General features: G+C 36.1%; 1 protein-coding gene across 16 annotated transcripts in view; it reads right to left on the bottom strand.

The window, feature by feature from the left end:
* LOC105338968 (mitogen-activated protein kinase kinase kinase 15) overlaps positions 1-16,613 on the bottom strand; it is a 33,418-nt gene that overhangs the window by 5,925 nt on the left and 10,880 nt on the right. For 2 of the 16 annotated variants that reach the window (XM_066072255.1, XM_066072253.1), the window contains exons 22-34: positions 15,557-15,622; positions 15,286-15,386; positions 14,495-14,563; positions 13,600-13,661; positions 12,378-12,453; positions 11,836-11,925; positions 9,456-9,521; positions 8,785-8,847; positions 6,451-6,510; positions 5,088-5,268; positions 967-1,032; positions 682-763; positions 404-483 (exon numbers count right to left, since the gene is read on the bottom strand). In XM_066072255.1, the coding sequence (XP_065928327.1) occupies positions 404-483; positions 682-763; positions 967-1,032; positions 5,088-5,268; positions 6,451-6,510; positions 8,785-8,847; positions 9,456-9,521; positions 11,836-11,925; positions 12,378-12,453; positions 13,600-13,661; positions 14,495-14,563; positions 15,286-15,386; positions 15,557-15,622 (1,062 nt within the window). The remainder of the gene's footprint in view (positions 1-403; positions 484-681; positions 764-966; positions 1,033-5,087; positions 5,269-6,450; positions 6,511-8,784; positions 8,848-9,455; positions 9,522-11,835; positions 11,926-12,377; positions 12,454-13,599; positions 13,662-14,494; positions 14,564-15,285; positions 15,387-15,556; positions 15,623-16,613) is intronic. The other 14 variants (XM_066072254.1, XM_066072256.1, XM_066072258.1 and 11 more) reach the window with 14 other exon arrangements.

The following is a 16,613-nucleotide window of genomic DNA, read 5'->3' as shown; positions in this document are numbered from 1 at the left end:
TCATATGATCAAATCCCATAAAACCCGAAGGTTTTTCCTCAAATGAATCTTGACCTCTATTGAAAACACTGTTTTAGCAGGGAAACATTTGCCCTTGTTTTAGTTTCACCCCTTTCACCCTTGTTGTCAGAGAGCAAATTTAAGACTGAGCAAATTTCATTCTTGCAAAGAAAATCTCTTTTCACACAATTGCATCTGTATGAATTCAAGACAAGGCGAAACCGTTTGCAAGTGTAGAAGGGTGAAAATAACACAGGGCAAAACTAACCCTGTATACATCATGTACATACAGTACTTAGTCTAGCTCTTAATAAGACAATTTTCTATTGGTTGCTGTAAAGATCAATTATTCATAAATATTTCAGATCAAGGATACTAAAGAAAACTGATAAACTGTACGCACTGCTTCGTGGAACACATAGAGGGCTAGCTGTATCTCCATCAAAGCTGCTGCATCAAAGTCCACCGCGTGCCGCAATTGTTCTGAAATAAATCAGATCATCAGCTACTTCATCCTGGTTTGTAAGATACAGGTGTACTTATGGTACATTAATTCTCAGTAATCAACCAAATCCTCTTTCTAAGTTATCAATCAAATCCCCTTTTACGGAGAGCAATTAAGATGTGCTATGTAACTAATGAGCTATAAGCCACATAGAGAGGTACAGAAGTAGGCCGTACCGAGGGTGTCCTTGATGCAGTGTTTACAGTTGGGATCCGAGATGTAGTTCTTTAGACTGACCAGCATCCATCGTAAATGTTCCTAGCAATAGATAAGTAAAAACAAATCTGTAATGTCCAGAGATTAATTAGTACACACACTATGGACAGTCTACAGATATAGCTGTACTGACTATCAACCAAAATATCACTCTCTCCTCTACACACTTGGCAAATATTATAAAACTTAGATCATGTAATTATTTTGTAATAACACAAAAGCTGATGTGGACTTAATACACTTACCACACAGAGCTTGGGGTTGGATATTGTGGCATCCTTGTGTAAGAACTGAAGCCAGGTCTCACAGATCTGTAAATGAAGAAGAAACATGATTTGATGATCAAGAACTGTTGATCATAATACCAAGCCATCCGGAGGTAACAATACATCACATCTCTCAAACACCTGGAGGTAACAATACATCACATCTCTCAAACATCTGGAGGTAACAAAACATCACATCTCTCAAACATCTGGAGGTAACAATACATCACATCTCTCAAACATCTGGAGGTAACAATACATCACATCTCTCAAACATCTGGAGGTAACAAAACATCACATCTCTCAAACATCTGGAGGTAACAATACATCACATCTCTCAAACATCTGGAGGTAACAATACATCACATCTCTCAAACATCTGGAGGTAGCAATACATCACATCTCTCAAACATCTGGAGGTAACAATACATCACATCTCTCAAACTTCTGGAGGTAACAATACATCACATCTCTCAAACATCTGGAGGTAACAAAACATCACATCTCTCAAACATCTGGAGGTAACAATACTTCACATCTCTCAAACACCTGGAGGTAACAATACATCACATCTCTCAAACATCTGGAGGTAACAAAACATCACATCTCTCAAACATCTGGAGGTAACAATACATCACATCTCTCAAACATCTGGAGGTAACAATACATCACATCTCTCAAACATCTGGAGGTAACAATACATCACATCTCTCAAACATCTGGAGGTAACAATACATCACATCTCTCTAACATCTGGAGGTAACAGAACATCACATCTCTCAAACATCTGGAGGTAACAATACATCACATCTCTCAAACATCTGGAGGTAACAATACATCACATCTCTCTAACATCTGGAGGTAACAATACATCACATCTCTCTAACATCTGGAGGTAACAAAACATCATATCTCTCAAACATCTGGAGGTAACAAAACATCACATCTCTCAAACATCTGGAGGTAACAATACATCACATCTCTCAAACATCTGGAGGTAACAATACATCACATCTCTCTAACATCTGGAGGTAACAATACATCACATCTCTCAAACATCTGGAGGTAACAAAACATCACATCTCTCAAACATCTGGAGGTAACAATACATCACATCTCTCAAACATCTGGAGGTAACAATACATCACATCTCTTAAACATCTGGAGGTAACAATACATCACATCTCTCTAACATCTGGAGGTAACAGAACATCACATCTCTCAAACATCTGGAGGTAACAATACATCACATCTCTCAAACATCTGGAGGTAACAATACATCACATCTCTCAAACATCTGGAGGTAACAAAACATCACATCTCTCAAACATCTGGAGGTAACAATATATAAATAGTGCCTGTTTGGGAGGGTAACAGTTGAAATTGACACCCCGAGAAAACCATTGTCAACCGACGCGATGCAGAGGTTGACAATGGTTTTCGAGGGGTGTCAATTTCAACTGCTATCCTCCCAAATAGGCACTATTTATTTTGTTATAACGATTGTCTTAATTTTAAAGAAAATTTTACTGCTTTTATTTAGGAATAACATGAATTCTACAGCGAACCGTACGCGCATAATTTTCGCGCATGTAACATTTTTTAATGTTACCCGTTGCTAGGTGCGTTGCTAACGCTGAGGGTAATAAAAGGGATTATGAACTGCGTGATAACCAATCAGATTTCAGTATTTAACATGAAAATATAACAATACATCATATCTCTCAAACATCTGGAGGTAACAATCTTCACATCTCTCAAACATCTGGAGGTAACAATACATCACATCTCCCAAACATCTGGAGGTAACAATACATCACATCTCTCTAACATCTGGAGGTAACAATACATCACATCTCTCTAACACCTGGAGGTAACAATACATCACATCTCTTAAACACCTGGAGGTAACAATACATCACATCTCTCAAACATCTGGAGGTAACAATACATCACATCTCTCAAACATCTGGAGGTAACAATACATCACATCTCTCAAACATCTGGAGGTAACAATACATCACATCTCTCAAACACCTGGAGGTAACAATACATCACATCTCTCAAACATCTGGAGGTAACAATACATCACATCTCTCTAACATCTGGAGGTAACAATACATCACATCTCTCAAACATCTGGAGGTAACAATACATCACATCTCTCAAACACCTGGAGGTAACAAAACATCACATCTCTCAAACATCTGGAGGTAACAATACATCACATCTCTCAAACATCTGGAGGTAACAATACATCACATCTCTCAAACATCTGGAGGTAACAATACATCACATCTCTCAAACATCTGGAGGTAACAATACATCACATCTCTCAAACATCTGGAGGTAACAATACATCACATCTCTCAAACACCTGGAGGTAACAATACATCACATCTCTCTAACATCTGGAGGTAACAATACATCACATCTCTCAAACATCTGGAGGTAACAGAACATCACATCTCTCTAACATCTGGAGGTAACAATACATCACATCTCTCAAACATCTGGAGGTAACAATACATCACATCTCTCAAACATCTGGAGGTAACAGAACATCACATCTCTCTAACATCTGGAGGTAACAATACATCACATCTCTCAAACATCTGGAGGTAACAATACATCACATCTCTCTAACATCTGGAGGTAACAATACATCACATCTCTCAAACATCTGGAGGTAACAGAACATCACATCTCTCTAACATCTGGAGGTAACAATACATCACATCTCTCAAACATCTGGAGGTAACAATACATCACATCTCTCTAACATCTGGAGGTAACAATACATCACATCTCTCAAACATCTGGAGGTAACAAAACATCACATCTCTCAAACATCTGGAGGTAACAAAACATCACATCTCTCAAACACCTGGAGGTAACAATACATCACATCTCTCAAACATCTGGAGGTAACAATACATCACATCTCTCAAACATCTGGAGGTAACAAAACATCACATCTCTCAAACACCTGGAGGTAACAATACATCACATCTCTCAAACATCTGGAGGTAACAATACATCACATCTCTCAAACATCTGGAGGTAACAATACATCACATCTCTCAAACATCTGGAGGTAACAATACATCACATCTCTCAAACATCTGGAGGTAACAATACATCACATCTCTCAAACATCTGGAGGTAACAATACATCACATCTCTCAAACATCTGGAGGTAACAATACATCACATCTCTCAAACATCTGGAGGTAACAATACATCACATCTCTCAAACATCTGGAGGTAACAATACATCACATCTCTCAAACATCTGGAGGTAACAATACATCACATCTCTCAAACACCTGGAGGTAACAATACATCACATCTCTCTAACATCTGGAGGTAACAATACATCACATCTCTCAAACATCTGGAGGTAACAGAACATCACATCTCTCTAACACCTGGAGGTAACAATACATCACATCTCTCAAACATCTGGAGGTAACAATACATCACATCTCTCAAACATCTGGAGGTAACAGAACATCACATCTCTCTAACATCTGGAGGTAACAATACATCACATCTCTCAAACATCTGGAGGTAACAATACATCACATCTCTCTAACATCTGGAGGTAACAATACATCACATCTCTCAAACATCTGGAGGTAACAGAACATCACATCTCTCTAACATCTGGAGGTAACAATACATCACATCTCTCAAACATCTGGAGGTAACAATACATCACATCTCTCTAACATCTGGAGGTAACAATACATCACATCTCTCAAACATCTGGAGGTAACAAAACATCACATCTCTCAAACATCTGGAGGTAACAAAACATCACATCTCTCAAACACCTGGAGGTAACAATACATCACATCTCTCAAACATCTGGAGGTAACAATACATCACATCTCTCAAACATCTGGAGGTAACAAAACATCACATCTCTCAAACACCTGGAGGTAACAATACATCACATCTCTCAAACATCTGGAGGTAACAATACATCACATCTCTCAAACATCTGGAGGTAACAATACATCACATCTCTCAAACAGGTGACAGAGTACAGGTAGACAGACAGGTGAGAATTAATAGGTGTAACCTTGACCTACCTGTTCCATGTCTTTGGTGAGGATGTGAACCAGTGTGATGCGACGCTCCGAGTCTTTCCTCAGCAGATAGAACCCGCCCAGTCCTGAGGAATCGTGGGAGTTGTGATCCATGTCCCCAATGTCCGGCGACAGATTCAGCATACTCGAGCTCCCAGACATACCCGAACTCCCTGCATCAGAACTGAAAGTAAAAGTACTGACCTCTCAATAGGTAGAAACAATGACCTTGACCAAAATTCATTACTGTCAAACAGTGTAACTATTGTTGATGAGATATATATAAGGAAAACAACAAGTGTTTTCTAAAACAAAGCTAAGTGAAGGTAAACATGACAAAAATGAAGAAAAAAAATGTGTCTATAGCTACTTCGATATATGAATTCTGAGTAAACAATGGTCATAGCATAGAGGTAAAACTTGTGTCTGTTGGAAAACATACAATGCCACAACATCTCGATTAAATGAACAAATGAAAAACAAAATGTTGTTTCATCAACCAAATGTATCTAAATCAAAGCTCAATGACTTTTACAAACATTAAGAACAAAGAGTTAAAGGTAAAATGTGTAGGTAATTTACATAAATTTTAACTGTAATATGTTTGATGTTAAGAGTAAAAGTTCAAAAGATATTACCAATCTGGTGAAAGCAATATTTGTTTTAGAAAGATGATTATTTTTCATCTATACCTACGGTAATGTAATAAAAAGTTTCATGAATATGAAATTTTATGTGAATTTTGAAACTAAATCATTTTAATGTGAGTTGTTATCCAATTAAATTTAGTTGCATGTTGTCATATCTCAGTTTATATATTGGAGGAAATAAAGTTATGAATGAATGGGATTCTGAAAAGGAAATAATAGTTTTGAAGTGAGTTTTGTGACTATTAGAAAATATGCAGAGAACAGCCAAGATGAGTATAATACTATTGGTATCTCATACCAGAACACACAAAAATTTACCAGGTATAAGTCATTATAAGCCATCAATATTAAGTGATAAAGTTAGTATCTTGAAATAAATAACTACAACAGAAAAGGAAGAGAAAAAATTAGTGCAGCACAGTCTACACAGTTGTACTGACAGACAGTAGCTGACAGACAGTAGCTTCAAGTTTAGTGTGATAAACAACGTCCATAGAAGTCTGACAGTCTGGGACAAAGAGGGCACCCATTATAATGCTCATAAAAAAGGTCCAGAATGAATTTCCTGCATGGGGCCCCTTTTTTGTCAGACTTCAGAGGACCAAGATATAAAGCATGCATGATATGATTAGATCCCTGCTACAGAAAGTTAAAACCAAACGGTGAGTCAAAGAGAGGCAGCAGGCACCACGACTACACCACGTTACCATGGTTACCTGTAGGTCAACCCCTCCAGGACCATAGGCGAGGGGGATCGAGTGAGTGGCGATGGTGACCTGTAAATAACAGCCAATCACATACAAGCATTCTGATCATGTGACATACACAAAACAAGCAGTGACTCCAATACCCTGATTTCCAGATTCTAGTTAGTAAAGCTTTAATATTACAGTATCCTATCTGCTCCACATGCATTCTTACTGCATTTAATAATTGACTGACTTTAAAACAATTTCTACAACAAGTAATACTTCATCAACTTTGATGTTATACTTGTCTAGTACTGTGGAAACATTTTTTTTTCTTGAGGAGGGATGTTAATGGGTAACAAGGAAGAAACCATGAAGGTTTGTGGAGATATACTATTATATCGGAACATTATCTAAACAAAATAAATGCTAATGAGAAGTTTGTGGGAATGTTAAAACTACAGACACTGAGCCCTGAAGAAAAAGCAATAAATTTATTATGATTCCACAGTACTTAATGTTAGTTCTGGAGTTATCCTTGTTAAAAGCAATACTTTATAAATGACGAGCTATCAGTCGGTGTTAGTCCCAGCCCTGGGAGAAATCATACTGGTGACTTCGGTAAATGTCTAACCGTACGCATCATTACTACTTTTCAAATGAAATTCTTCTTGAAAAATTATAGAAGATCTTTTATAAACTACAAAATTCTACAAAATTCTCCATCTAAATTACATTTACAGTTACTGAAATAAACTTTGTACACAAGAGTTAGATACAATGATTTATAAATAGGTGAAAGTATTTATCCAATGTTGCATCTTTTTTGATCATCTTGTTTACTTAAAAAAAAAATAATAATAAATAAAGTGAAATTTGTTGCAAACGGATGCATCTGCAATGCATGATACATTGTAAATTAAAACAACATACCTGAATACAGTACATGCTGTTCCCTTTACATAATTGTAATAAAATTGTCCTCTCATTTATAAGAAAATAGATGACATTGATTTATATCCAATAGAACTGTGATTGATAAGGTAAAGTCTTAGACAAAGTGATGCATGGACAGTGTGGCTGATCTGTTCAATACAGCAGATCATAATTCAACCATGATTAGGGAAAAAGCAAGCCATTAAGCCATAGGAAAAACCATTAGCTACAAAGGTAAATTAATCATAGCTCTTCAGTGAAAGGAGGTCAGTTAGGTGATCAGGAAGCAGACTGGTTTTAGAGAGATGTCTGAACTCATTGTAATCCTAATGTAATACACCATATAACTGTCTGAGTGCTTCCCTGAAATCAAATTTATTCAAAATCCTGAAGTAGACCAATCGCAGAGTTAACAAAGAATCTATTATTTAAATCATCCGGTGGCAGAATTACAGTGACAAAGTATTAATGCAGCAAAAATACTAGTGTACTAAAAAATATTTAAACTCAAATTTCTAGAACACTTTGAATTTTATCAATTTTTTGGTTTAGATATTGGAATAAGGTTGAAAGACCAAGTTCTTTATTTTAATGAAAACACAATATTTCCATGCATAAAATATATAACAAAAGGCAATAAATAGCAATCAGCATGCAAAGAAGAGTTTGGCTACAGCATGTAGTGTTTATTCTGAAACAGTTGTGAATCCTGTTCAGATTGAAAAGATGTTCTTATAATACAGGATCAGACCCAACCACAATACGCCAAAGGAGTTAATTAACAACACATGAAAAATTCCTCAATTTTAGATAATTTTTCATAAAGAATTATTCATTAATATCTATTTGCATTTCAATCTTTTAAACTCCCAAAAATTCAGGGTTTCTTTACCAGGCTTTTTTTGGAGTTGGAACATTTTGGATTTTCCCTGGAATAACATGGTTTCAAAAAAATAAGTAGCATGGAAATTGTAAATCAAATTAAAAAAAAAAACACTTTGAAAAGATGATTAAATGTTGCATGCTAAAACTTTGAGAGGTCACAAAAAATCAAGGTTTTGCCTAGTAATTTTAAGAGCCTAGGGAAAGAGATCTAACTATTCAAAATAATAAAATGAAAAAAAAAAGACATGAAATATTAGAAGCAAAGCGCCTTAAGGCTTTTATTTCTGACACCTCTACCAACAGTCTATATGATCCACACAGCCAAACCACACAGGACTTGAGTATAACCACATGGGCCGATTACAACCAACATGACTGAGTATGATCACACACAAGTAAGACCACATAGGAGTAGTTATTATAAGTGTATTCACTTCTGATCACAGCTAAGCACAGCAGTCTAACATCTCATCCATAAAGCCAAGGCATGCCAAGGCTGATCACATGACACTCACATGACAGTCATGTGACCTGACTTACCTCCCCCTCTCCAGGAATTTGCTGTCCGATCCCGCCCGTTTACGGAAAACTAGATCTATTTTCCTGAAGTAAAATGACCCGATACCGTCACATGCATTGTCAGTACAGTGTGTACTGCACACACCTAGCGGTGCAGCTAAGATTACATCCTCACACAAAACAATCCAAACTAACTCAACTCAAATAGTCATAGGTTATATCAATGCAAAACGGACTTTCCTTTTCTAAATAAATTCTGTGATACTTTTTATCAAATAATAAAATCTATCTTTTAACTTCAAAACTTTGATTTTAAATTGAGAATTGATAATGAGGTTGATGTAGAATATATATGATCATTAATGCACACAGACAGTTTAAGAGAGTATATCTGATGCATCAAATACTTCATGTTGTTGCTGCTTAAACTTACTCTGGTATTGAGTGGTGTTTTCTTTCTAACTTGTTATCAAATATGTATCAACAATTTCATTATTTACCCCTTTTTAGTTTTAATTTTCCTTTATAAAATGTTAAACTCTTCAGGCAAAGGAGGAGGGTATTAATGAATTTAGCAAAGCAAAAGATGTCATGGTAACTAGGATAATATCACGGTTAGTATAAAGAAATCTAGCTACATAGCTGTGATGTTGCCATGGTAGCATGCAATGTGTCCCCGTTGCCATGCCTACCTGTCTGCTCGGTCCATGGCCAGAAATCCGGTGTGAACACTACGTGATCTGTGGTACTTAAGATCACTGGAAGAGAAAGGAGGCCATCAGAGCCTGTCTACTGCTTGTGTCTCTTTGTCAGTCACTCTTATATTCCTTGAAAAATCAAGTCCACCCTCTTTCCTCATAAGTCAAGTCAACCGTCCTTCCAAATAGTAAAGCTAACAATATTATATAAAAGTCAAGTCCATCCTCCTAATTTAAAGGTCAAGTCCATCCTCCTAATTCATTTATTAAGTCACATATACTTACTCAGTAGTCAATTCCACCCTCCTTACTCAATAGTCAAGTCAACCCTCCTTCCAAATAGTCAAGTTTACCATGTTATATAAAAGTCAAGTCCACCCTACTAACTTAAAGGTCAAGTTAAACCTCTTTCTCGATAGCCAAGTCCATCCTCCTAACTCAATAGTCAACCCCCTACTCAATAGTTAAGTACACTATTCTTACTTAATAGTCAAGTCAATGCTCCTTTCTCAATTATTTATCCATCATCCTAACTCAATAGTCAAGTCCATCCTACTTACTCAATAGTTAAGTTACTCATCCTTACCCAATAGTCAAATACACACCTCTTAATACCCAATAGTTCAAGTTTACCCTCTTTACTCAATAGTCAAGTCTATCCTCCTTACTCAATAATCAGCCCCCCCTTTACTCAATAGTTATGTCACCTAACCTTACTCAATAGTCAAGTCCACCCTCCTTACTCAATAGTTAAGTTACTCATCCTTACCCAATAGTCAAATACACACCTCTTAATACCCAATAGTTCAAGTTTACCCTCTTTACTCAATAGTCAAGTCTATCCTCCTTACTCAATAATCAGCCCCCCCCTTTACTCAATAGTTATGTCACCTAACCTTACTCAATAGTCAAGTCCATACTCCTAACTCAATAGTAAAGTCAATTACCCTTACTCTAAAGTCAGGTCCACAATTCTTTATGCTAAATAGTTCTCCTTAATCAATAGTCAAGTCCACACTGCCTAATATTCTATTATCAAGTCCATCCTTCTTACTCAATAGTCAAGTCCACATGCCTTAATACTCAAAGTAAAGTCCACTCCTCCTTTCTCAATAATCCCGTCTTCTTTCCTTACTCAATAGTCAGTTCCTACCTTATTACCCAATAGTCAAGTCCACACTTTTTACTCAATACCGTAGTCAAGTTAAGCCTCCTTGCTCAGAAGGTAAATAAAACTAAGTTGTCTACATAATGAAGTCCAACTTCCTTGCACAATAATTAAGTTCATTCCTCTTTTATAACTACATAATTAAGGTCAACCTTTCTGGGTCAAAACTTTCATCTCCAAAACCCAATCTTCTTTTCATCTCATCTACCAATCTAATGATTATTACAACAGTACATGCAAAAACAACATACATTTACTTGTAATTGTATGCCTATAATCATATTTGTCTGTTTCTCCAAATATCTGAATACATAAAATCATATCATTATTTCTCAAGTCAAAACAAAAGCTAGCTACCTCCCAGCAACCCCTGCACCCCTTCCATCCCTCCCACACTTTGTCTTTCTATCTTAACATATGAAAGCTTATGCCGCATGCAGCAGCCAATTTAAATCTTTCCCCCCAATATTGTTTGTTTTTCACTTTTTGTTTTGCTTGGTGCTTGCTAATATTCCAGGCAACCCCTGTCACTGTCTCTATTGCAGGTTATCCCTGTAAACTGTCATAAACAGAGCCGTCTTATTGGTTCCTAATTCATGTCAAATCTAAACATCTTACACACTCATCACAGTGAAAAATGCTGCATTGAAAAATAAATTAAAGAATTGCAATTAATCAAACCATTCTGTTAATTAAAACATTATTCAAACTGTTACAATTAATCAAAATTAATTATTATAATAAATATTGATACAAAGAGAACAGATTAGAGTGTGCAAAGCCAGAGAAGATTTCCATAGTTTGAACAAATTACATGAAATAGTCGGAGGAACTATAGACCTCAATACACCAAGAGGTCATCATGGATTGGTTTGCTTATATAACACAAGTTCAAGTACAATCTCATCTAAGGTCAAGGTCATCAGAAGGTTAGACTGATGGAGGATCCAACACACTTTGTGTGAAAGATCCTCTTGTTGACTCCTAGGCCCTGAGACATTCTGAGAGAATTAGGTCACTTAATATTAATTACGTCATTTAATATTAATTAGGCATGCAGTGCGGGATACAGAAATACATTAGATGCTGTTGTTTACTGACTCTAGTCTATAGAACTACACAAAATCAGAGCAGAAGAGAGAAGAATAGAGCAACTGAACACACTGAACCAAGGGAGAGAACTGGTGTTAGGTCACAATTCCTTACATTTCTCTATCTTTCTCCTCGGCCGTGTCATAATCATCCAGATCCATCGTATCGTTACTGCCTATGCTGGAGGCTGGAGATTTGGGCTCCCTGCCAATATATACAGCTATCATGGTACATACCAATACATGTACTATACAGCTATCATAGTACACACCAATACATGTACTATACAGCTATCATGGTACACACCAATACATGTACTATACAGCTATCGTAGTACATACCAATACATGTACTATACATCTATCATGGTACACACCAATACATGTACTATACAGCTATCATGGTACACACCAATACATGTACTACCAACCCATTTTCACAGTATGTGCTTATGTCAAAACTCAAGTCGTTTCTCTCTCTCCCATTTTTATAGCATTTCCTTATTTTCCCCATCCGTTCCTCTTTTTTTTATTACCCCTCTCTTTCCTCTCTTTTCCCTCTCCTGCACTTTCTTCCACCTCCTTTGCCCTTCTCCCCCCTGTCTTGCCTTTCATCTCTTGCCCTCTTTCTTTCTCTAATATAACACAATTTCTTACATGTACCTCTTTTTCTTTGGTAGCTGTAGCTGCATTGTGGTTTTGTGCTGGAACTGTCCCTCTTGGCCTGTGGGCACTAATAAAACAACAGAAGAACATTAAAACAACGAGGCAACATTATAACAGGTACATCTGTCCTAAAACAACCAAATTCACCAAAGCAAGCTTCAGCAAAACAAGTAGACTTATCATTACAATAAACATTACAACAACCAAACATATGAAAACATCAACATAATGCAAGAACAGCACTCTCCTAACAGATCTTACCATTGAAATCAATTCTAGATTAGAATCTTGTGATTTTAGCTTTGCAAACATTAAAATCCAAATATATGTTCGAATTTAGAATTTGGTTTGACCTTGAACTCTATCCAGGTCATTCTGAATTTTTTCCCTCGAATATATAATCCAACAAAAAGATCAATCCAAGGTATTTTGGAAGATAACAATTGATGGAATATACAACTGTATAATTTGTCATTGAAATAATATAAGTTACCCAAGGGCATGCTTTGAGGTCACAAAACAGATTTTTTTCTTTTATACCCAAATTTGTCTCCCCAACAAAACATTATTACTTATTAGGTTAGTTACTGACTCACTACGGAAATATATTGGGTTGATCAATCTCATAGATGGCGAGGCGAAGCCGAGCCGTCTATGAGATTGATCAACCCAATATATTTCCGTAGTGAGTCAGTAACTAATCTAATAAGTGTTTTGTTTTCCCAAGGACTATCAAGCGACATATTTATTCACAAATAGCGATGATCTACGTAAAGCCATGTACAAGATGCCTAACATCTCGTCCAATTTAACTCATTTAAACTCTTCAAAATTTTCAATCCCACCTTTTAAATACTCTTTAAAAATCCTTGCTTCACCCATGTTTACTTACAATGTTTTGCTGCTATTCAATTTTAAATGTTTTCTCCCTTTCCTCTGCAGCGATTTGAGCAAATTTCGACGCTGCCATTTTACGGCATGCGGTTTATGTATTAAATACTATGAATTGTCGAAATGAGTAAGCGAAGCGTCGACCAATGACGGCCATATTGCCTAATATTATTTCTCACAGAACAAATATAGAGATATATGAGGCAATCACGTGCTATGTTTAAACCAATGAAAATGTGACATTTCAGTCCAAGGGAAAACAAATAATTATTTGGATCAACAGAGAGGCACTTACTGTTATTAATAAGTACATGTGACTTACTGGAAATACTGCGTAGATATTCCCCGTCACTGGCTCGCTTCTTCTTCTTCTTGGCCAGTGTCCTACAACAAGGCAACCCCCCTGTATACAATTGTAAAGATTCAACACTCCTTTATGAATAAATTTCGTAAATATCAAATTTTCTGACAAGGCACCATTCTATTCCAGTGTCTATTTAAAGAACAGAGACTTTTAATGCCAACAAATCAAAAGTCAAAATGTTATCATAAGAGAGTAAGAGTAGAACCAATCCCAATGACATAACCATTCCAGCACATTCTGATAAATTCCTCTATGACATAGTCCTTCAGGTATTATAGCATAGTTCTTAAGACATTGTGACATAGTTCTTCAGATATTATGGCATAGTTCTTAAGACATTGTGACATAGTCCTTCAGATATTATGGCATAGTTCTTAAGACATTGTGACATAGTCCTTCAGATATTATGGCATAGTTCTTAAGACATTGTGACATAGTTCTTCAGACATTATGACATTGTTCTTAAGACATTATGGCACATTCCTTCAGACATTATGACATAGTTCTTACGACACATTCCTTCAGACATTATAACATAGTTCTTACGACAAAATAAAAAATACCTTCTGACATTGTGGCATTATTACAAATTCCTTCAGACATTATAACATAGTCCTTCAAGCATAATGACATAGACTAATTATAGTCCTTTTGACATTTTGGCATCGTCCTTTATACATTTTCATAATGTCATTCAGACATCATGACATAGTCCTTCTTTTTCTTAAGATAGTCATTCAGCCATTATGTCATATTTCTTTGAAAATTAAGACATACTCTCATTGATATTTTGACATAATTTTTCAGACACTTTGACATAGCTCTACAGACACAGCGATATACATGTACTTACTCCACAATAAAGGGATGCTTCAGTAGATCCTCGGCTCGAGCTCTTAGTTCTGGTTTTGGTTCAAAGGTCCTAAAATAACATGATACATGTAAATTACATGATTGTAATTAACACACACTACATGTAAATAACACATGATTGTAATTAATAATACATGGTACATGTAAATAACACATGGTACATGATTGTAATTAACACACACTACATGTAAATAACACATGGTACATGATTGTAATTAACACACACTACATGTAAATAACACATGGTACATGATTGTAATTAACACACACTACATGTAAATTAAACATGATTGTAATTAATAACACATGGTACATGTAAATAACACGTGGTACATGATTGTAATTAACACACACTACATGTAAATAACACATGGTACATGATTGTAATTAACACACACTACATGTAAATAACACAAGGTACATGATTGTAATTAACACACACTACATGTAAATTACACACAGTACATGTATATACATATGGTACATTCATTTAACACAATACATGCAAATAAAGCTGTACATGTAAAAAGCATGATAATTTTAATTGACGTATAGTAAATGTTCATAACACACAGTACATGTAATTGTGGCATGGAACATGTGTATGGTTCTTGAAAATAACAAACAATTATACATGTAAATAACACACAGAGAAAGTAAATAAAACACATATAATGCTGTTACGACACAGTAAATGATCACAAAACTGGTTATTTTTACTCAAAACTTGACAATAGCAGACATCCAGCCATACAATGAACAGATGCTTACTTGAGCAGGAAGTCTTTGGCGTTCTCCGACATGGTGTCAGGAATTTCTGGATGCATTTTGTAGAAGCCGACTTTGAACATGGCCGCTTCTGGACTGCCCAGCTGTAAAGACAATCAACCCAGGTACTTATAGCCATTGATTAACTCCACAATACTATTTATCACATACGTGTATTGATAATCAATGAGGAAGATGAATAATGCTTCAGATGTACACATGGATTCATACAGATTCCACAAGTATCTGTTCAGGATGTGAGTACATGACCTACCTCTATGAACGGTAGCTTCCCCGTGGCCATTTCTATCACAGTACAGCCCAGCGACCAAATGTCTGCCTACAAATATCAAACTAGAGGTACTGTGAGCAAGCTCACAATTGATACCCCCCGCTAAGAAAAATCATAACTGATCTATTTTTTCTATTATAGAAAATATTGAATGAATCTATTTCATCGTCCATTTTATAAAGATAACAACTGCTCTATTTTTTAAAACTGTTAATGCTTATATGAGTACACAAACCAATTTCTATTCTTTAAATTCCATTTTAGTTCAAGTTAACTGTTTATGCATGAGGACATTTGCATCCTTATGTTAACAAACATGACTCGAATCAAACGAAATTCCACATGTCAAGCAGCCACTTAATATAAACATTTTGAATTATTGGTATACTGAGCCCGATTTTTTTTTAACAATGACCTTGAACTTCCTCAATTGACCTTTGGTCAAGGTCATGACATGCTCTCAGGTTATAAGCATTCTAGATGTGAATTAAGAACTTCCAATATTTGTCCATTAGAAAGATATGGACTGGTCACGAGTTTTATACTTTTCTGCTAGTGACCTTGGCCTTGCCCAAATGACCTTGGGTCAAGGTCATGACACACCCTTAGGTCATAAGCAATCTTTGTGTGAAGTAAGAACTTCCAAAGTTTCTCCATTAAAAAGATATGGACCGGACACGAATTTTGCAATTTTTTCTGTCAGTGACCTTGACCTTGCCCGAATGACCTTGGGTTAAGGTCATGACACACCCTTAGGTCATTAGCAATCTTTGTGTGAAGTTAAAACTTCCAATGTTTCTCCATAAGAAAGATATGGACCGGACACGAATTTTGCACTTTTTCTGTTGGTGACCTTGAACTTGCCCGAATGACCTTGGTTCAAGGTCATGACACACCCTTAGCTCATAAGCATTCTTTGTGTGAAGTAAGAACTTCTAATGTTTCTCCATAAGAAAGATATGGACCGGACACGAATTTTGCACTTTTTCTGCCAGTGACCTTGACCTTGCCCGAATGACCTTAGTTCAAGGTCATGACA

Source organism: Magallana gigas, chromosome 9 (assembly GCF_963853765.1).
Source record: "Magallana gigas chromosome 9, xbMagGiga1.1, whole genome shotgun sequence".
In the NCBI taxonomy this organism is placed as follows: Eukaryota; Metazoa; Mollusca; class Bivalvia; order Ostreida; family Ostreidae; genus Magallana; species Magallana gigas.
Note: the sequence above shows the minus strand (reverse complement) of the source record. Positions and strands in the feature narration are given on the sequence as shown.